This window comes from Rhodamnia argentea, chromosome 11 (assembly GCF_020921035.1).
Source record: "Rhodamnia argentea isolate NSW1041297 chromosome 11, ASM2092103v1, whole genome shotgun sequence".
NCBI classification, from domain to species: domain Eukaryota; kingdom Viridiplantae; phylum Streptophyta; class Magnoliopsida; order Myrtales; family Myrtaceae; genus Rhodamnia; species Rhodamnia argentea.
This window is the reverse complement of record NC_063160.1, coordinates 20,282,987-20,304,327: the sequence shown is the minus strand read 5'-3', so window position 1 is coordinate 20,304,327 and position 21,341 is coordinate 20,282,987. Positions and strand designations below refer to the sequence as shown.

The 21,341-nt window shown below is 41.0% G+C and overlaps 4 protein-coding genes and 1 long non-coding RNA gene across 6 annotated transcripts in view; 2 read left to right on the top strand and 3 right to left on the bottom strand.

Moving 5' to 3' along the window:
* The window catches only part of LOC115735585 (DNA repair protein REV1), an 870,695-nt gene that overhangs the window by 391,390 nt on the left and 457,964 nt on the right, over positions 1-21,341 (bottom strand). The gene's annotated exons all lie outside the window — the stretch shown is intronic.
* On the top strand, positions 32-19,633 carry LOC115735582 (protein DMR6-LIKE OXYGENASE 1-like). Its single transcript, XM_030666892.2, has 4 exons — positions 32-586; positions 989-1,316; positions 1,960-2,208; positions 19,491-19,633. Exons 1-4 carry the CDS (start codon positions 135-137, stop codon positions 19,500-19,502), a joined length of 1,041 nt encoding a protein of 346 aa, XP_030522752.2. The 5' UTR covers positions 32-134; the 3' UTR covers positions 19,503-19,633.
* On the bottom strand, positions 2,265-3,463 carry LOC115735583 (methyl jasmonate esterase 1-like). Its single transcript, XM_048272968.1, has 3 exons — positions 3,290-3,463; positions 2,934-3,090; positions 2,265-2,822 (listed from the first exon to the last, which is right to left on the bottom strand). The coding sequence occupies exons 1-3, from the start codon at positions 3,455-3,457 to the stop codon at positions 2,533-2,535; spliced, it is 615 nt and encodes a 204-aa protein (XP_048128925.1). The 5' UTR covers positions 3,458-3,463; the 3' UTR covers positions 2,265-2,532.
* LOC115735579 (jasmonate-induced oxygenase 2-like) lies at positions 10,828-19,204 on the top strand. Its single transcript, XM_030666884.2, has 4 exons — positions 10,828-10,842; positions 17,536-18,055; positions 18,268-18,595; positions 18,946-19,204. Exons 2-4 carry the CDS (start codon positions 17,568-17,570, stop codon positions 19,198-19,200), a joined length of 1,071 nt encoding a protein of 356 aa, XP_030522744.1. The 5' UTR covers positions 10,828-10,842; positions 17,536-17,567; the 3' UTR covers positions 19,201-19,204.
* Positions 17,915-18,231, bottom strand: LOC125312921. The gene is made up of 2 exons (XR_007197004.1): positions 18,172-18,231; positions 17,915-18,117 (listed from the first exon to the last, which is right to left on the bottom strand). It is a non-coding gene; the product is annotated as an uncharacterized LOC125312921 (long non-coding RNA).

Here is a 21,341-nt window from a genome sequence, read left to right as displayed (position 1 = left end):
TCAACGAACACACGACGGTCTTCAAAACCCACTCACACAAGCATGCTGGCTATTTCTTCACCAACTCTCTATTTGCCGCTGCTCCCAAATCATTGCCCCGCCCCTCCGTCTCTGCCCCTACATATACACCCACCATGGGAGCTCTTGACTCTGCCTTCATCCAGGAAGCCGAGCACAGGCCAGACCTCAAGATGGTCGAAGGCGAAGGCATACCCTCGATCGACCTCTCTGACTCGCCCACCAGGACCCGAGAAGAGCTCGCGTCGGAGATTGGGAATGCGTGCAAGACGTGGGGTTTCTTCCAAGTGATCAACCATGGGGTCCCACTGGGTCTCCGCAAGAGGGTCGAGGAACTGGCCAAAGAGTTCTTCGACCAGCCCCTGGAGGAGAAGACGAAAGTGAAGAGGGACGAGGTTCATCCCATGGGGTTTCACGACAGCGAGCACACCAAGAACGTGAGGGACTGGAAGGAGGTTTTTGATTTCTTCTTGCAGGACCCCACTCTGATCCCTGCTCTGTCTCACCCTGAGGACAAGTCTCTGAGGGAGCTGACCAATCAGTGGCCTCAAAACCCCCCACAATTCAGGTGCATGCTCGAACTTCTCTTGATCATTTCATCAATGTTTCTGTAGAATAGACGTGCTTGCGGGTAATGATATTATGATTGTTTGTCTGATTACTCTTCTCCTTGCTGATAAGTGGCCTCTTTAAAGTTCGCTCGTTTATCTTTTAGACTTGATGGGTGACCAATACCAGTTTATGTCAGTTCAGTGGGAGCGACGTACTTGAACAGTCACGAGTGTTTATAAGTGTAAGAAACTTGGACTCGATCGACAAATGTCGAAGATTTTATGTCTAAAAAATATAGACAGATTCGTAGGATCCAAGCTAAAAATTTTGAATTGAAATGTTAGTATGCCAGTGCAGTTTGTTCCGGCATCGATGTTAGTTAGGCTTGTGAGGCTTCATTTTAACTTAATTGGTGCAGAGAGACATGTGAGGAGTATGCAAGAGAAGTGGAGAAACTTGCGTTCAAGTTGCTGGAACTGATCTCTCTGAGTTTGGGTTTGCCGGCGGATAGATTTAATGGCTACTTCCAAGAGCAGACCAGCTTTCTCAGGTTCAATCACTATCCTCCGTGCCCTCAGCCTGAGTTGGCTCTCGGGGTTGGCCGACACAAGGATGGTGGGGCCCTGACCGTTCTTTCCCAAGACTCCGTAGGAGGGCTCCAGATACAGCGGAGGTCGGACGGAGAGTGGGTTTCAGTAAGGCCGGTACCGGATGCTTATGTGATCAATCTTGGCAATGCTATGCAGGTATTGTTTAGAAACGGCCTCTCTGTTTCCTCGATTGACTGCTAGTGAAGCAGAGTAGGCTGTTGTGATGAAGTCGATACAGAAAATGCATGGCACCAGTCCTGTATAGGCAAAACTGTGAATGCTCTGTGGTGGAGCACGATGACATTTATGTCAGAGGACTCGAAATTCATGACAAAAGGAACAAATACGGTTTTCGGTGGAACATGCATGGACTGCGATATCACCAGGATTCTTGGTGGATTAATTTGATGCGTCATCTGCACCTTGTAGCAATCAGGTTCACGTACTTGCTTGAATACAGATATGCATATCTCCTGAAATAATCATCACACATTTGATATGTGTGGTATTTTGCAACCAAAACAAAATTATCGGTAGTTGTACATGCCCTCCTTGCTATGATCAGGAAATTACTTCTTTCAACCTATGAAATGAGAAGTCACCATCTAAGAAGGGCTATTGAGCATCTGCTGCTTGAAAAATTTAGTGAACATTCATATTTACTTTGCTCTTTTCGGACGACTCTGATGTGAATGACTAAAGGATGGAACTGGCACACTACTTGCATACCGATAGATAATAGGAACTAAGTTGATTTGCCGCTCCTATTAAATGACCTAAGGATAATCTTTTCGTGCAGGTTTGGACAAACGACTTGTACTGGAGTGCGGAGCACAGAGTGGTGGTTAACACACAGAAGGAGAGGTTCTCCATTCCGTTTTTCTTCTTCCCTGGGCATCACGTCTCGGTGAAGCCACTGGACGAGATAACGAACGAGGAGAATCCTCCCAAGTACAAGGAGTTCAACTGGGGAGTGTTCTTCGCGACGAGAAACCGCAGCGACTACAAGAAGCAGGATGTCGAGAATATCCAAATCGACCATTTCAAGTTATCAGAGTGATTGATCGTGAACTAGGATCGAATAAAGCAATGATGGGCATGATTTGTGAAATGGAGTGGGACATCATACTGCATGAACAATAAATTGTTACTGCAGCGGAGGGGACTAGCACATTTGTATTATATGATGATATGCATCGAGCTTGTGATTAAGCCCTTTGTTACATCGACATCCAATCGTATGCATGTGGGATTTCTTCAGATTAATCCAACTCTTCATAAGAACGGATCATTATGGTGTGGAAATCTTATTGGCATCCAGAAAAATAAACGCTGAGCAAGATTATGTCGGAGGCCACAGGCCCAGAACATATTAGTAATGGGTAGTATCTGCAATGTGTTGAAGGAGAGCCAGCAGTTGCGTGGGCTTGGACATCATGACCATATGATCTGACCCTTTGATCTCCAGCACTTGGTCCAGCGGATTCCTCTCGATCATCCATAGCATGAAGTCTTTTTCAATCAGCTTATCATCCTCGGATATAACAGCAACCCTTCGGACCGACCCGTAATTTTGGTCCGACAATGTTATTTCCCTCGTCAAGTCCTCATCGTTGAACAAGCGTTGCGCTCTCATCAACGTGTTGGCCAATGTCCAATCCTATCGGAAGGGAAAAAAAGTTATTTTCATGAAAGAGAAGCCTTTTTTTTTTTTTTTGTCGAAATGAAAGAGAAGCTTCAATTTGATTGTTTTTGACGATTTTTGCAGTAACTGAACTGGGCTGAGTTGATAGGCCCTTGAGGCCAAGAACATCGGGCCGAGCGTGTAGACGGTCGGAGGGTTGTTTGGCCCATTGCCATAGCTATAGCGGCTATCTCCAAGAACAAGAAACAACAGAAAAGTCATTACACCAGTTAATTGAGGAAATAACTGCTTTTTGATTAGTTTTGACTTCTCATGAGAATAAAATTAAAAGGAAAAGCTCCAAATGAAACGAATTGCCACAGAACTGATCGATTTAGGTAGTTCATGTACTAATTTCGTTTGATTTGCTATTACTATGTCACCCGAATTAAATTCTAATAGAGAAAATCACATCGACGACGGTATCAGTTCAAAATTATCGTACCTCGGCGTTGACCGTAGTGACATTAAGTATCAGACCAGGCATCAAGGCGGTAACAAACACAGCAACTGCAATCTTCTTTGGGTATCCCTCCATGACATGAGAAAGAGCCAATCCACCCAAGCTATGGCCAACAAGGATCACTCGCTCGCTTGAAGATAGGCCTTCCATGACATCTCTTAGTAGTCAGAAATCGATCAAAGCGAGCTAGCCTGAATTGGGTCGACGCCAAAAGTGCCCAAATCGATCGTCGTGATGTTGTGACTGAATGATCCCAGTGATGTCGCCACCTTGTACCAGCACCACACTCCGTGACATGCCCCATGGACCAGCACGAAGTGCTTGCTACCAGTTTTCGCTGCTTCAATTGGGTTGAAGCAGAGATGGAAGATGAGAACTGTAAGCAGTGTGAAAATTAGCTTCCTGTGCAATCCTATGATGTTCCTGCTTTTGAATTGAAGTTGTGATTACCTGAAAGAAGATGAGATAGCAGACCTGATGAGGCTTAATACAATGAAGGACTGCGTATTTCTTCCAAACATAACCATTTTGGTCAAAAAAGAAAAATAACCATTTTGACTTTTGGAGATGCAGGACTGGATATCATTAACTTTTTTTATTTCGATTAGTAAATTGTCTTCGTTGCGCTCCAAACAAAGAGAACTATAAGGGAACTATTCCCACACGATAGCTCAAAACATTAAGGCTCCATTTTATTTCATGAAAATAAATAATTTAGAAAATATTTTTTCAAAAAGGTTTGTTTTTATCGTATGAAATAATTAATTAACGTAAAAAAAAAATTTGTCAACAACAATCTGTGTCTAAATATTTTCGTGGATGGCGAAAATATTTTTTCATTCATTCATTTTTATAAAAATACAAGTGGTCGTTTTAGGAAAATATTTTTTAAATCAGTCATTTTTCATAAAACAAAACGGTGCTTAACGAAAAAACCTTTTACTTCTTTGAACATCACAATTCGTGGTTTTTTTTTTTTTTTTGGTGGAAAACATCACACTCCATGGTTGATGGCCTTCTTTCCGGGGACTATAACGTGATTTGAGATGCCGGCATTCGATGCCGGGTTGGGTTTGTCACTCACTCAACATATTCTGGCACGAGGTCGAAATATTGTCCAAAGAAAAGTGGTTTATCGGAAATTTCTTTCCTTTGTGCTAAGGATTGGACAACAAGCAATCATGAAGAGACAGCCTAGCCCATCATATATTTTTCGGAATAATTGGAAAAAAAAAAAGTCATAAAACTATCTCACAAATATCAATTCAGCCATAAACTTTTAATTTGATCAATTTAATGCAAAACATTTTGACAATTTGTCAATTTATTCTTTCGACCAATTTTAACTCGTAAATCGCCGACGTGAATATTGATTGTTTTACGTGGTATGACCGGCGCTGTCATAGACAAGTTTTGCAATACATTTAATAATTTTTCTAGTTTTCCTTCTCATTTTTTTCATTTTTAATTTTTTTTCTTTTCTTTTAATGAAGGCCGCATCACCCTCGCCGACCACTAGACAATGGCTCGTGGGCCCTCGCCGGATTTGGGCATGCCCATGCTAACCAGATCAAGTGAGGGTGTCGCTTACCCCTACCCACATCCGACGAGGGCGGCGGCACCCTTGCCTGGGCCGGTGACCTCCTTTGAGGCCATGGACTAGCAGACGCAAATATAAAAATAATCAAAAAATATTTAAACATTTTTTCAAAATTTGTTCACGTCGGTATCGACCATGCAACGTAAGATGACTAGCGTCCATGTTAGAGATTTTTTGTTAAAATTGATCGAAAAAACTATATTGACAAATTGTCAAAATGTTTATGAATAAATCGAATAAATTAGAAAGTTTATGACTAAATTGACATCTATATAATAAGTATTGGACTTTTTCTATGATCTTTCCCAAATATTTTTCATATCTGGGTGATTTCATTACACTTGAAATTTTAATTCAGTAATTAGTTGGTCTACACCATTGTATATTCTTTTTTTTTTTTTTTGTCGAATACACCATTGTATATTCAATAGAAGAAAACATTTGGAATGGTTCTCTTGATCACTCTTTGAAATTACATCTTGTTTTAGCACATTTTGCTCAAGATTATCTTGTGCACCCATCGTATCACATCTCAAGTACTTTTCAACAACATATGATGAAATCAGGAATCAATTATTTACAAAAACACCCCGAACAAAACTACCTCAAGCTCTTACGTCAAGATTCACGAACTCTATGTCCTCGTCTTGCATTTCTCCTCATAATTTTCTGCATGTCCCGAAACCATCCTTGTCACTCCATAGTTACCTCCGTCCAGGTTCAATCGTGCATCAGCCGCCACAATGTCCACTATAAATATGCTCCTCTATAACTGCTTCGATGTCGCCCACGGCACCAAAAAAAAAAAAAAAAAGATTTGATCTTTCCTGATCGGTCACAAACTCACATTGACCCAAGATCGCACTCACGATCTTTATCAAGAAAAAGAAAATGGGAGAGGTCGATCCGGCCTTCATACAAGACGTCGAGCGCAAGCCCAAGCTCGCAGCCACTCAAGCCGAAGGCATCCCGCTCATCGACCTCGCCACCCTCACCGGCTACTCAACCTCTGTCGGTGCGGTTGCTAACTCTGCTGCCGTCGAAGGGCTCGTGGTGGAGATAGGGGAGGCTAGCCATTTGAATAAAGTGATAATATGAATGGAGCTTTTGGTTAAGCCCATTGTTTATACCTACATCCATTCGCACGCACGCCAGATTTCTTTCGATTAATCCAATTCTAAATGAAAGCAGATCATTATGGCATGGTAATCTTCTTACTAGCAGTCAGAGAAATACATTCTAAGCATCAATATATCGTAGGTAAACCCATCAAACGGGTAGATTGAGTGGGTTGGGTTTGATAAAACATAATTCGACCCAAATAAATCTATTTAATTTATTTGTGACCCATTTATTATAATGCAAATCTAGCAACTTATATTCGACCGACACATGTTCCTAAAATCACTTCTATATTTAATCCAATCTAAGAAAATTCATACTTAGATTTAGATGAGAATGCGGAGCGAGTGAGGGCGAGAGAGATCGAAGAGAAAGTTACAAAGTGGGTTGAGTTCGAATAAGTTGTAAACTCATTTATGATTCGTTTACAATCCGTTTATAGCCCATTTAATACTCATACTATGTTTCGACAAAAAGAAAACACTCACATTATATTTAAACTCATTTGTGACCTTTTTATTGAATATAACTAGTATATATAACAATTAGGTTCATCATACATGCGTTAAGAAATGAGTTTACAACTCATTTTGACAGGTCTAGTAAAGGGGAGTGCATATTAGACGTGGGTAGAACCGGCAATGTGTTGAAGGAGGGTCGGCAATTGGGTGGGCTTGTACATCATGACCATATGATCTGACCCTTTGATCTCCAGCACTTGGCCCGGCGGATTTCTCTCGGTCATCCACAAAATAAAGTCCTTGTCAAGTAGCTTATCATCCTCGGATATAACAGTAACCCTTCAAACAGATCCATAATTTCAATCGGACAACGTTATTTCCCTCGTCAAGTCCTCGTCGCTGAAGAAGCGTGTTGGTCTCACCAACGTGTTTGCCAACGCCCAATCCTACGAAAAAGAAATATTTTTTTTTTTCATGAAAGAGAAGCTTCAATTCGACTGTTTTTGAGAATTTTTGCAGTACCTGAACTGGGCTGAGTTGATAGACCCTTGAGGCCGAGAACAGTAGGCGGTCGGAGGGCTATTTGGCCCATTGTCATAGCTATAACGGCTGTCTCCAAACGAACCTATTCTTCTTAACGCCTTCGGTCCCAAGGATCAGCACAAAAATCAATTCACAGCAGTTAATTGAAGAAATGACTGCTTTTTAATTAGTTTTGACTTCTTTGGAATAAAATCAAAAGGAGAAGTTACCAAATGAAATGAAATGCCACAGAATTGATTGATTTTAGGTAGTTTATTTACTGATTTTGTTTGTTTTGTTATGTGCTATGTCACCTGAATTAATTTTGCCTGAGGAAATCGCATCGACAATAGTAACAGTTTAAAATGATCATACCTCGGCATAGACCGTAGTGACATTAAGCATCGGACCAGGCATCAAGGCAGTGACAAATACAGCAACCACAATCTTCTTTGGGTATCTCTCCATGACATGAGAAAGAGCCAATCCACCCAAGCTGTGGCCAACAGGGATCACTCGCTCGCGTGAAGATAGGTCTTCCATGACATCTCTAAGGGGCTTGAAGTAGTCGGAAATTGATCGAAGCGAGCTAGCCTGATTCGGGTCGATGCCGGAAGTGCCCAAATCGACCGTCGTGATGCTGTGGCCGAACGATCTCAGCGGTGTTGCCACCTTGTACCAGCACCATGCTCCGTGACACACCCCGTGAACCAGCACGAAGTGCTTGCTACTGGTTTTCGCTGCTTCAATTGGGTTGAAGCAGAGAGGGAAGATGAGAACTGTAAGCAGTGTGAAAATTAGCTTCCTGTGCAATCCCATGATGTTCCTGCTTTTGAATTGAAGTTGTGCACCTGGGACTCATATAATAACCTGAAAGAAGATGAGACAGCAGAGCTAACGGGGCTTAATACAATGATTGCTATTTTGACTCTACCAAACCTCACCACAAACTAGAAATGGTTAGACGTGATTAAGAAAGCCCTTCAATCTCTAATGATTGTACTTAATACTATTACTGTTTCTGGGGATAGACAATGGCAGAAAACTCCTGCTAAAGCTACTTTTGAAGCTCAATAATACAGGAGACAAGTCAGAAGCACCCACAACTTGAAGATCACAATTTCATGTTTAGGATAAAACAACACAAAGGCGCATTTCTTACTTAATTTCGCCACATGACCAGACGTTCCTCTTGTCCCAAAACATCGGCATTCCGGACATTCACGATGTCTGTTTTGCCATCGATGTTTCAGGGATTCAACTCCATGGGTTTGCCGATATTCATTTGATAGCATATGGCTTGTCGCAGCGCAGGGTGACATGCTCGCAACCAAAGACTAGCCCCGCCTCAACTAGTTACAGAAAAGTCGATGGAATGGTACATCAAAATTAATGAGAAATAAATGATGGTATCGTCAAGGAAGTACACAAAATTTGGAGGATGCGATCTTCATAGAGCTTGTGATGAGCCATTTTCTTTTCCCTCCCTGTCAAGTTTGGATATCAAGTTGTATTCCGCGACGAAGAGAGCGTCTGGTCCAGCACATCTTAAGAGAAACCCATTCTTATACATTCGCTACAACATTAGACCAAGCATGTTACCAGATGGAGCACATAAATCCCCATATCATGATCGGATAAACCACGAACAGATTGATCATCTTTCTCCAAAGTGAAACTGAAGCTAGTCATTTGATGTTAGCAGCACCTGACTGTTGCAGCAAACCATTCAGTCTCTTTCTAGTCCTGGATCCTCAGCAATAAATACCCGCTTTCGAAGGATTGCCCATAATCGTGTTGGCTTGGACATCACACGACCATATGTGATCAATCTGAGCTTCTGATCTCCAGCGCTTCATCTGCTGGATTCCTCTCAATCAGCCATTGTGTAAAATTCAACCACCACCCTCTGGACAGAACCCTAATTTGCCTCACCACCGGGGTGGCCATGGCTAACGTCCAATCCTACCCAAAAGAAAAAGGACCAAGTTAGACTCCCAGATGGTCGTATCCGTTAAACACAGTTAACACATATGACCTCTCTCTCTCAGGATCTCTCTTCGATAACATTGTAAGATCCTAGTTTCCTCGACGACAAGACAGTCTTAAAGATCATGCAATACTCCGTAAGCATACGATATCTAGAACAGGCAACGCAAATGTAAAGTCTCGAACATACGGTGTACAGCGTACTCATGTGCGTATCTTGTGGATCTTATGACTTTCTATTTCGATAAGTAAATTGTCTTCCTTGTGCGCCGGACAAAGAGAATTGTAGGGGAACTATTCCCACGTGATATTGTAAGGCTCTCTTTGTTTCGCGAAAAATAAATAATTTAAAAAATATTTTCTCAAAAATGATCGTTTTTATCGCGTGAATTAATTAATTAATGGAAAAAAAAATTCTCATCGACAATAATTTATGTCTAGACATTTTCGTTGACGGTAAAAATATTTTTTTGTTCATTCAGTGTTACAAATAATACAAGTAATCATTTTAAGAAAATATTTTTCAAATCAACCATTTTCGATAAAACAAAACGGAGCTTAAAGAGAAAAGCTTCTACTTCTTTGAGTATCACAGTCCACTGTCAATGTGATTTGAGTTGCACGAATTCGATGCCGTGTTGTTTTTGTCATTCACTCAGCGTATACTGGCATGAGGTCGAAATATTGTCCAAAGAAAAGTCGTTTATCGGAAATTTCTTCTCCTTTGAGCTAAGAATTGGACAACAAGCAATCAGGAAGAGACAGCCTAGCGGCCCTAGCTCATCACATATTTCGGGATAATTGAAAAAAGAATGTCATAAAATTGTCGTACGAATGTTAATTCAATCATAAACTTTTAATTTGATCAATTTAAGGCAAAATAATTTGACAATTTGTCAATTTATTCTTTTTGATCAATTTTAGCTGTAAATCGCTGACGTGAATATTGACTGTCTTACGTGGCATGGCTGGCACTGTCATGGATAAATTTTGCAATACATTTAATAATTTTTCTAGTTTTCCTTCTCATTTTTTTTCATTTTTAATATTTTTTCTTTTCTTTTAATGAGGGCCACATCACCCTTGCCGATCATTGGGCAATGGCTCGTGGGCCCTCGCTGGATTTGGGCATGCCCATGCTAACCAGATCAGGTGAGGGCATTGCTTACCCCTACCCAGATTCGGCGAGGGCAACGGCACCCTCACCTGGGCCGGTAACCTCCGTTGACCTGTCGATTAGAGGTAAACATAAAAATAAAAAAAAAATTTGAAAATTTTTAAATGATTTTTCAAAATTTACCCCGTCGGCGCCAATCATGCCACGTAAAATTACCGGTGTCCATATCAACGATTTTTTGTCAAAATTGGGAAGGACTGCATTGGTAAATTATCAAAAGGTTTATGACTAAATTGGGCAAATCAAAAAGTTTATAACTAAATTGATATCCATATAATATGTATAAGATTTTTTTAGCACATTTTGCTCACGATTATCTTGTGCACCCATTGCGTCACCTCTCAAATACTTTTCAACAATATATGATGAAAATCAGGAATCAATTATTTACCACAAACTCCACGAACAAAACTACCTCGATAAGTAATGCAAGCTCTTACGTCAAGATTCACGAAACTCTATGTACTCATCTTGTATTTCTCCTCATAATTTTCTACATGTTCGGACACCGTCCTTGTCACTCCATAGTCACCTTCGTCCAGGTTCAATCGTCCATCAGCCGCCACCATTTCCACTATAGATATGCTCCTCTATAACTGCATCAATGTCACCCGCGGCACAAAAAAAAAAAAAAAAAAAGATTTGATCTTTCCTGATCAGTCACAAACTCACAATTAGCCCAAGATCACACTCTCGATCTTTATCGAGAAAAAGAAAATGGGAGAGGTCGATCCGGCCTTCATACAAGACGTCGAGCGCAGGCCCTAGCTCGCAGCCACTCCAGCCGAAGGCATCCCGCTCATCGACCTCGCCACCCTCACCGGCTACTCAACATCCGACGGTGCGGTCGCTAACTCTGCTGCAGTCGAAGGGCTCGTGGTGGAGATAGGGGAGGCTAGCCATTTGAATAAAATGATCATATGAATCGAGCTTGCGATTAAGCCCATTGTTTATACCTACATCCAATAATACGCATGCCAGATTTCTTTTGATTAATCCAATTCTAAATAAGAACATATCGTTATGGCATGGTAATCTTATGAGTGGATTGAGTGAGTTGGGTTTGATAAAACATAATTCGACCTAAATAAATCCATTTAATTTATTTATGATCTATTTATTACAATGCAAATCTAGCAACTTATATTCGACCAACATATATTCATAGAACCACTTCTATATTTAATCAAATCTAAGAAAATTCACACCTAAATTGAGATGAGAGTACAGAGTGAGCGAAGGGGAGAGAGAATGAAAAGAGAGTTATAAGGTGAGTTCGGTCTCAATAAGTTATAAACTACCCGTTTACAATCCATTTATGTTTCATTTAACACTCATATTATGTTTCGACCCAAAAAAAAAAATACTCACATTATATTTAAACTTATTTGTGATCGATTTATTGAATATAACTAGTACAAGTAACAGTTAAGCCCATCATATATGAGTCAAGACATGAGGTCATAACTCATTTCTTAGAGGTCTAATAGAAGGCCACTACATATTAGACGTGGGTAGAATTGGCAATGTGTTCAAGGAGGACCAGCAATTGGGTGGGCTTGGATATCATGACCATATGATCTGACCCTTTGATCTCTAGCACTTGGTCCGGTGGATTCCCCTTGATCATCCACAACATGAAGTCCTTGTCAATAAGCTTATCATCCTCGGATATAACAGCAACCCTTCCGACGGACCCGTAATTTCGGTTGGACAACGTTATTTCCCTCGTCAAGTCCCCGTAGCTGAAGAAGCGTGTCGGTCTCATCAAGGTGTTGGCCAACGTCCAATCCTACGAGAAAGATTTTTTTTTTTCACGAAAGAGAAGCTTCAATTTGATTGATTTTGAGAATTTTTGCCGTACCTGAATTGGGCTGAGTTGATAGGCCCTTGAGGCCAAGAACAGTGGGCCGAAAGTGAAGGCAGTCGGAGGGTTGTTTGGCCCATTGTCATAGCTAAAGCGGCTGTCTCCAAACGAACCTACTCTTGTCAATGTCTTCGATCAGAAGAAACAGCAGAAAAGTCAATTCACAGCAATTAATTGAGGAAATTAGGGGTGATCAGGTCCCGATCCGGTCTGATTCTCCTCAAGAACCGAGAACCGGACTGGTGGTCTCGGTTCTCAATTTTCTGGAACCGGGAGCCGGACCACCGGTCCGATCCGGTTCCCGAGCGGTTCAATTGGACCGGACACATGCAAAAAAAAAAATTATGCATTATTCCTAACATGGAGCACATGACCTTGGTTGCTTTCAAAAAATAAAACAGGATGTAACTAAAAAGACTTCTCCATAGGAGAATACAAAATAGAGAGTGTCAATAGCTTCTCAATTTAGTAAAATTTCTTAGACATCCTTAACAAGTAAAGATAGGGTAACTTTAAAAAAAAAAAAAAATCTGACTAGTCCGATTCGGGCGGTCCAGTCCTAGGACCCTAGAACCGGGAACCGGACCACTTTCTCTAGAACCGGGAACCGGACCACTGGTCCCGGTCCGATTCGAGCGGTCCCGATCTCGGTCCGAGTAGTCCGATTTGCTCACCCCTAGAGGAAATAACTGCTTTTTTTTTATTAGTTTTGACTTCTTTGGAATAAAATCAAAGGGAGAAGTTACCAAATGAAATGAAATGCCACAGAATTGATTGATTTTAGGTAGTTTATGTACTGATTTTGTTTGTTTTACTATGTGCTATGTCACCTGAATTGAATGGAGGAAATCACATCGACAATAGTAGCAATTTGAAATGATCGTACCTCGGCGTAGACCGTAGTGACATTAAGGATCGGACCAGGCATCAAGGCTGTGACAAACACAGCAACCACAATCTTCTCTGGGTATCTCTCCATGACATGAGAAAGAGCCAGTCCACCAAAGCTGTGCCCGGCAAGTATCACTCGCTCGGTTGACGATAGACCTTCCATGACATCTCTTAGGGGCTTGAAGTAGTCGGAAATCGATCGGAGCGAGCTAGCCCGATCCGGGTCGATGCCAGAAGCGCCCAAATCGACCGTCGTGACGGTGTGGCCGGACGATCTCAGCGGCGTCGCCACCTTGTACCAGCACCACGCTCCGTGACACGCCCCGTGGACCAGCACAAAGTGCTTGCTACCAGTTTTCGCCGCTTCAATTGGGTTGAAGCAGAGAGGGAAGATGAGAACTGCAAGCAGTGTGAGAATCAGCTTCCTGTGCACGTGCTTCATGTTTTGATTGGTTTCTTCTTGACACAAGAAAACTAGATCCGCATTTGGGGAAGTTGGGTTCATTCCCCTCTTTTAACTTGGCTACTAATTGATCAGGAGGGTAGAATTTATGCGTAATCTCACGGTGTTCCTGTTTTTTAATTGAAATCGTGCACCTGTGACTCATGCAATGATTGTGATAGCAGCTCTAATGGGGGCTTAATACAGTGTTGTTATTTTCGCGCCACCCCTAACATTTTTGACTTTTGCTGATGCAAGACAAGAAATTGGTTATACGTGATTAAGATGGCGATTCAATCTCTATTAGTTTTTTGGGGGGATAGACATTGGGAGAAAACTCCTGCTAAAACTACTTTTGAAGATCAGTGCACGAGACAAGTCAGAAGCATCCGTGAAGAGGAAAGTTGTAAAAAAAAAAAAAAAACTCATAAACATTTCGCACTTTTGTCGATTCAGTTCTAAGTATTTTCATCTTTTATCAATTCAGTCTTATTGACCGAAAATCCGTGGATGTGGACATCGGCCGTCCTATGTGGCACCAATGGCACAGTTGCCGACCCGAACCTAGAAAAGAAAAAGAATAAGGAAATATAAAACAAAAATTATTAAAAATTGTCCACGTTAGTGCTGGTGCCATGCGGGACGGCCGACGTCTACGTTTACAATTTCAGGCCAATAGAACTGAATTTGTAAAAGGTGAAAAGGTTTAAGGCCGAATCGTTTAATTTAAAAGGTTTATGACTAAATTGGCGAAAATACAAAATGTTTAGTACTTTTTTGTCAATTTTTCCTAACGGGAATATCATAATTTCGTGTAACCCCAAAGCGTGTTTTTTAACTTAATTTCGCCACCTGACCAATTGTTCCTCTTGTCCCAAAACATCAACCAAAGACTAACCCGTCTCGGCGAATTACTGCAAAGTTGATGGAATTCATGAGTAATGAATGATGGCGTCATGCAGGAAGTTGCGGGAGAATTGTTTCACGTATTAGCTCAAAACATTGTAAGGCTCCTGTTTAATTCGCGAAAAATAAATGGTTTAAAAAAATATTTTTCTAAAAATAATTATTTATATTGATTATGAAAATAAACGAATGGAAAATATTTTTACGGTCAATGATAATATTTTTTTTTTGTCAGCATCATAACCCATGGTTGATGGCCTTCGTTCCGGAGTGTTGTAATATAACGCACGAAAATCAATTAAGATCTTGCAAATAAGTTAATGCGAAAAGCTTAGAGAAATAACGATGAACAATAAAGGATACTGGAGATTACGTGGTTCTATTTGAATATCGATACCTACATCCATGAGAGAGCCAGCTCGAATAATCCACTATGATCGGAGAATCGCAATTACAATTGCTAAATACGCTCACGTTTCCCGCACCTAAATCACACCCAAATCCAAAATATTTATAGATAAAACAGCTCAATTGGATATAATAAACTCACTGCACAAATCAATCGCGTTCAAGGCTCCTCCCCACTATCAAGAGAACGTCACTGCGCGTTCATCTTTCTTTCGTTTTGCGGATCGTCCTTTTTCGGAGTCTACAGTGCGTGGGTCTGTTATTCACGAACAAAACCACTGACTGTTTCTTCTTTAAATTATGAAAGGACAAAAGTCAAAGAAAGAAACCCTATACTTTACTATATATTCTTTCTTCCCTCAAAAGTCCTTTTTACCCCCCACAATAATCATATAATAATTAATATTGGGTCTTCTTTGTACGGCAGAAAGAAATCCCTCCACTGTGAATATATATTCTTGATCTTCTTGGATAGTTACGGAGAGATCATCCCTCAAGATAAGAAACATATCTAATTTGAATAGGATATGCCAAATTTTGAATAAATCAAATTTTTTCGACGAATGATAAGGTTTGAACTCAAGACATAATTCAACACGGAGGCTAACGTGACTTGATTTGCAGGAGTTCGATGCCGTGTTGGGTTTCTCAGTCACTCAACAGATTCCTGCACGAGGTCCAAATATTGTCCAACGAACAGTATTTCATCGGAAAATTTCTTCCCCTTATTTAGTGTTCTGACAATTTTATCCCTTACTTTTCTTACCTTTCGCATCCTCGTACCAAGCTGACTCAAATGTGGGGTCCCTTTTTTTGTTGTCCCTATTGTTCTATTTCTTTCTTCTCTTTCTAATTTCCTTCTCGCTCTTCTCATCGATCTCATGCGTTGGAACAGTTTCCCCAGCCTTCTTCATTTCCCTCCCCCCCAGACCTCCATCCACGTCACCAACTGGGCGGTTTTGGTCTGCACCTCCGGCTTTTTTATTATTTGCACCGCGGTAAGAAAGTTATCCTTGTCGGAAACTAATCCCCGTTGGGAACTCCGAGCTACTCGGCAAACTTGAACAAGGCGTCGAGAAAGCAATATACAAGTTTTACGAGAAACTCAGTAACGGCCGAAATCAAAGCTGGCTTGAGGATGACCATTTGAGAACTTGTTCATGTGCTTTTGCTTCCGCATCCGCGGGTGGTGGGCCGAATCGCCATTTGAGATCATCCGCTTGGCTTTCGCTATGCCATGATCTGGTTATGGTCATGCAAACACCCTCGGAGTGCGAAGGAGGACGACCCTGAAGATGCTCCCGCACGAGAGAAAGACTCCAATACAAGTAGAACAACACTAGCAACAAACAAATAAAAGGAAAAAAAAAAAAAAACTCCATACCAGAAACTAGGAAAAAGCACGCGGTAAAGACTTCAAGGGGAATTCTATCAAACACTTGGTTGGCACGAGAGCGGGGTAGAAGAAAGTAACCGTAGAACCAATAGAGGAGGACGACGGAGAAGGTTGAACAAGATGGGTTTTGCGAAAAGAAACAAATGAAAAATAGCCTAATAGGGACAACAAATGGGCCCCACATTTGAGTCTGCGTGGTACTAGCATGCTGAAAGGTGAAAAAGTAAGGGACAAAATGGTCAAAACCCTAAATAAAGCGGTGTATTCGCCACATGAGGAATGGAAAAAAGGCGAGCCTACAAAAAAAAGTCTTAGATCCAGTGTGCAAATATCAATTTAATCCTAAATTTTTTAATTTGATCAATTAAAGTCTTAACTTTTTGATAACTTGACAATTTGTTCATTCTGATCAATTTTAGTAGAAATCACTGACGTGAGTACCAATCATTCTACGTGATGCAATCAATGCTGATATGGACTAATTTTGCAATATATTTAATATATATATTTTTTTCTATTTTACCTTTTCATGTTTTATTTTTTTTCTATCTTTATGTTTTATGAGGGCCACAATGCCCTCGCAGACTACTGGGCAAGGGATTGCGAAGTCAACTGTGGTTGGTGAGGGCCAAGACAGGGCACACGGGTCGGCAATCTCCGGCGAGGCCGTGGACTAGCAAAGGTAAATATAACAAAAATCAGGAAATTTTAATTTTTTCTTCAAAAATTGTCTACGTTAACGCCAGCTATGTCACGTAAGAAGATCGGCATTCATGTCAATGATTTTTTATCAAACTTGATTGGAATGACTACACCGACAAATTGTCAAAAGATTAAATTAGCCAAATTGAGAGATTTATAACTAAATTGGCGTCCATACAATAGGTATAAGACTTTTTTTTCTCAATTTTTCCATATCGAGAGAGTTTCATTGCGCTTGAAAATTTAATTCGGTAATTTGTTGGTCCAGACCATTGTATGTGCAACGGAAGAAAATATTTGGAATGATTCTGGTGATCCCGCTTTGAAATCGCATTGAGACCTGCCTTGTCCTTAGTCCATTCCATTTTGTTCAAACACATTTTGTTCACTATTATCTTGTGCACCGATCGTATCACCTGTCAAATACTATTCAACAAAAATATGATGAAATCAGGAATCAATCATTTACCACAAACTCCCCGAACCAAAAAAAAAATGCAAGCTCTTACGTCAAGAATCACGAACTCTATGTCCTCATTTTGCATTTCTCCTCATAATTGTCCCCATGTCCCGACACTGTCGTAGTCACTCCTTCGTTACTTCCGAATTATCCACTCAATCGCGTCCAGATTCAGTCGTGCATCAGCCCCCCACCATTACCACCACAAAAAATGCTCCTCTCTACATCTGCTTCAATATCACCCACGGCAAATTGATCAGTCACAAACTCACAATTAGCCCAAGATCATTCACACGATCCTTATCAAGAAAAAGGAGATGGGAGAGGTCGATCCGGCGTTCATACAAGACGTCGAACATAGGCCGAAGCTCGCCGCACCACAAGCCGAAGGCATCCCGCTCATCGACCTCACCGCCCTCACCAGCTACTCGCCCTCCGACGGCAGTGCTGTCGCTGCTTCCACCGCCGTCGAACGGCTCGTGGCAGAGATAGGGGATGCTTGCAAGAAGTGGGGGTTCTTCGCGGTGGTGAACCACGGGGTGGCGGTGGAGAAGAGGGAGAGGATAGAGCGGGAGGCGAGGGAGTTCTTCGGGCAGGGTTTGGAGGAGAAGAAGAAGGTGAGGAGGGACGAGAAGACGGCGTTGGGGTACTATGAGACGGAGCACACCAAGAACGTGAGGGACTGGAAGGAGGTCTTCGACTTCACCGTGCAAGAGACGACGCTCGTCCCGGCCTCGCACAAGGACGGTGAAGAGGGTGTCATTGAGTGGACCAACCAGTGGCCTGAGTACCCTCCAGGATTGAGGTTAGTGTTTCCATGAATTTTTTTTTTTCCTTTGGCTTCATGGTGTTTCAATAGAAGCTAACCTGCTTAACTGTTCTAAAAGGTGTGGTTTAATATTTGTGGATTCTATCACTAACGCATGATCGATGGATCTTGTCGATCAAAGTAATCTGAATCGGTAACTACACAATGGCCCGTCCAAAATGAAATCTCTCGCGGCTATTAAAATTCAGGGAAGCATGCGAAGAATACGCACAAGAATTGGAGAAACTCGCGCACGAGCTGATGGGACTGATAGCTCGGAGCCTGGGCTTGCCCACGAACAGGTTTGACGAGTTCTTCGAGGACCAGACCAGCTTAGTCCGGCTCAACCACTATCCGCCGTGCCCTGCGCCGCATCTGGCTTTGGGCGTGGGCCGCCACAAGGACTCGGGGGCGCTCACCATCCTGGCTCAGGACGAGGTCGGAGGCCTCGAGGTGAAGAGGAAGAGTGATGGGGAATGGGTCCAAGTCAAGCCCATCCCTAATGCATTTGTTATCAATGTTGGTGACGTTATTCAGGTTCCACATTTAGAAAAGAACTTTCTATATGCACAACTTATTGCTTATAGATCATTTGTGCCGCGACCGGTTGTGCCCACGCTTAATGATTACAATCCATCCTTTTTTACTCGAGCATGTTCTTTATACAAGATCATCTGTAGTTGCTTGATGGGTTTGAAGATTATTATGGATATCTCTCTTAAGAAATCACTAATTATTTATGTGATAGCCAAACCAAAATATCTTGATTGATTTCTGTGATTTTTATACATGATCATTGGTCATACATATGAATTGTACTTGTGAATGTCGGTGATGGAATAGAACAAGCCGTGTTCTTGACGAATTAACTCCTGACCATGTTTAAGGTTTGGAGCAACGAGGCGTACGAGAGCGTGGAGCACAGAGTGACGGTGAACTCGGAGAAAGAGAGGTTCTCGATTCCCTTCTTCTTCAGACCGCCACACTATACCATGGTGCAGCCACTGAAGGAATTGACTGATAAGCACAACCCTCCAAAGTACAGGCCATACAACTGGGGCAAGTTCTACGCCACCCGAAAAGCAAGCAACTTCAAGAAGCTCGATGTGGAGAACATCCAGATTCGCCATTTCAGGATATGAGATTTAGCACTAGAATCTCCAAATGACGACCATCTATCGCTTGTTGTAGCCGAAGCTTTTCAGTTAGCATTGTCAGCTTGAGAACTCTGCAGCAGAATGTAATAAATGTGACTGTGTTTTGTTAAATATTGTGTTTGCCAACGAGGGTTCTCCCTTTCTGGCACTAGTCAACACCGAACCATCTCGCTAAACAAAAACCCTCTGCATCTTGTGGATCTCGTAAGTTCATTTTTCTCGATAGGTGAATCTTCTTTATCGCGCTCCAAACAGAGAGAATCGACCATTTCAAGGTATCAGAGTGATCGCCCTTGAAATAGGATCGATGAAAGGAAAGACGGTCACCATTTGTGAAGTGGAAGTTGGAGTGGGAGACTGTAGCACTGTGGACGAGACTATAGCACATTCGAATAAAGCGATAATTTTTACATCGAAATCTTGCTGGCAGTCGGAGAAATACACTCTAAGAGTCAATATATCGCAGGTAGGCCGTCAAACAAATGGATCGGTTCTGATTAAAAAATGATCCAGTTCAGATAAATTCATTTTTTTTTTGGTAAGGACAGATAAATTCATTTGATATGTTTATAATCTATTTATTAATAAATCTAGAGACTTATACTCGACCCGACTCATATTTTTAAATCACTTCCATATCTAATCCAATCTAAGAAAAATCATATCTAAATTAAGAAGAGAGTGTGGAGTGAGTGAGGAAGAGAGAGAACAAAGAGAGAGGCATAAGATGGGCTAGGTATAAATAAGTTGTAAACCCATTTATGATTCATTTATGACCCATTTAACACTCTTATCGTGTTTAAACTCATTTATGAGCAATTTATTGAATATAACTAACATATATAACAATTAAGCCCATCATATATGGGTTAAATATTGAATTTATGACTTATTTTGACGGGTCTAATAATAGGCTATTACTTCAACCAAAATAATAATAATAATCTGCAACCAAAGACTAGCCCGGCCTTGACGAATCACTGCAAAGTCGGTGGAACAATACATCAAAATTCATGAGAAATGAATGATGGCATCGTCTAGAAAGTATGCGAACAAAGAGAGTTACAGGTGAACTGTTCCATCTATTAGCTCAAAACATTATAAGGCTCTCCTTTATTTCATGAAAAATGAATGATTTAAAAAATGTTTACTTAAAAAAAATCATTTATATTGCTTATAAAAAATGAATAAAGGGAAAAATATTTTCACCGTCCATAATTTATTTTTTTTTCCTGTCAGCAACTCAGCATCACAATCCATGGTTGATGGCCTTCTTTCCGGAGGCTAAAGTGATTTGATTTGCAGGAATTCGATGCCGTGTTGGGTTTCTCATTCACTCAACAGATTCCTGCACGAGGTCCAAATATTGTCCAACGAAAAGTATTTCATCGGAAAATTTCTTCCCCTTTTGCTGAGAATTGGGCTGTCCAATTTGGACAACAAACAATCATGAAGAGACAGCCTAGCCCATCACAAATTTTTGAAATATATTTAATATCTTTTTCTATTTTCCCTTCTCATGTTTAATTTTTTTGACAAGGGCCACAACGCCCTTGCCAACCACTAGGCGAGGGGTTGCGAGGTAAACTATGGCCGGCAAAGGCCAAGACAGGGCGCTTGGGCCAGCGACCTCAGCTGAGGCCGTGGACTCGCAAAGGTAAATGTAACAAAAAAATCAGAAAAAATTAATTTTTTTCTTCAAAAGACCACGTTAATGCCAGTTATATCACATAAGAAAATTGGCATTCATGTCAGCGATTTTTTGTAAAACTCGATTGGAATGACTACATTGACAAATTGTCAAAGGATTTAGAATTAAATTGACCAAATTAAAAGGTTTATAATTAAATTGACGTTCATACAATAAGTATAAGATTTTTTTCTCAAATTTTCCATATCGGGAGAGTTCCATTACACCTAGAATCAGTCTTTTCGCAGCATAAAGATAGAATCAATTTACACTTAAAAATTAAATTAAGTGATTAATATACAATAGAAGAAAAAATTTGGAGTAATTCTCCCGATCACGCTTTGAAATAGCATGGAACCCTGCCTTGTTCCTAGTCCATTACACTTTGTTCAAACACATTTGGTTCAAGATTATCTTGTGCATCCATTGTATCACA

Bases quoted from the DNA above. Each gene is read 5' to 3' on its own strand.
- LOC115735582 (XM_030666892.2), top strand. From the start codon at position 135: ATGGGAGCTCTTGACTCTGCCTTCATCCAGGAAGCCGAGCACAGGCCA. The intron at 587-988 runs GTGCATGCTCGA...TAATTGGTGCAG, and splicing joins CAAAACCCCCCACAATTCAG to AGAGACATGTGAGGAGTATG. The intron at 1,317-1,959 runs GTATTGTTTAGA...CTTTTCGTGCAG, and splicing joins ATCTTGGCAATGCTATGCAG to GTTTGGACAAACGACTTGTA.
- LOC115735583 (XM_048272968.1), bottom strand. From the start codon at position 3,457: ATGGAAGGCCTATCTTCAAGCGAGCGAGTGATCCTTGTTGGCCATAGC. The intron at 3,091-3,289 runs GTACGATAATTT...ATCAAAAAGCAG, and splicing joins TCACTACGGTCAACGCCGAG to TTATTTCCTCAATTAACTGG. The intron at 2,823-2,933 runs AGTTACTGCAAA...TTCCCTTCCGAT, and splicing joins CTATCAACTCAGCCCAGTTC to AGGATTGGACATTGGCCAAC.
- LOC115735579 (XM_030666884.2), top strand. From the start codon at position 17,568: ATGGGAGAGGTCGATCCGGCGTTCATACAAGACGTCGAACATAGGCCG. The intron at 18,056-18,267 runs GTTAGTGTTTCC...ATTAAAATTCAG, and splicing joins GAGTACCCTCCAGGATTGAG to GGAAGCATGCGAAGAATACG. The intron at 18,596-18,945 runs GTTCCACATTTA...ACCATGTTTAAG, and splicing joins ATGTTGGTGACGTTATTCAG to GTTTGGAGCAACGAGGCGTA.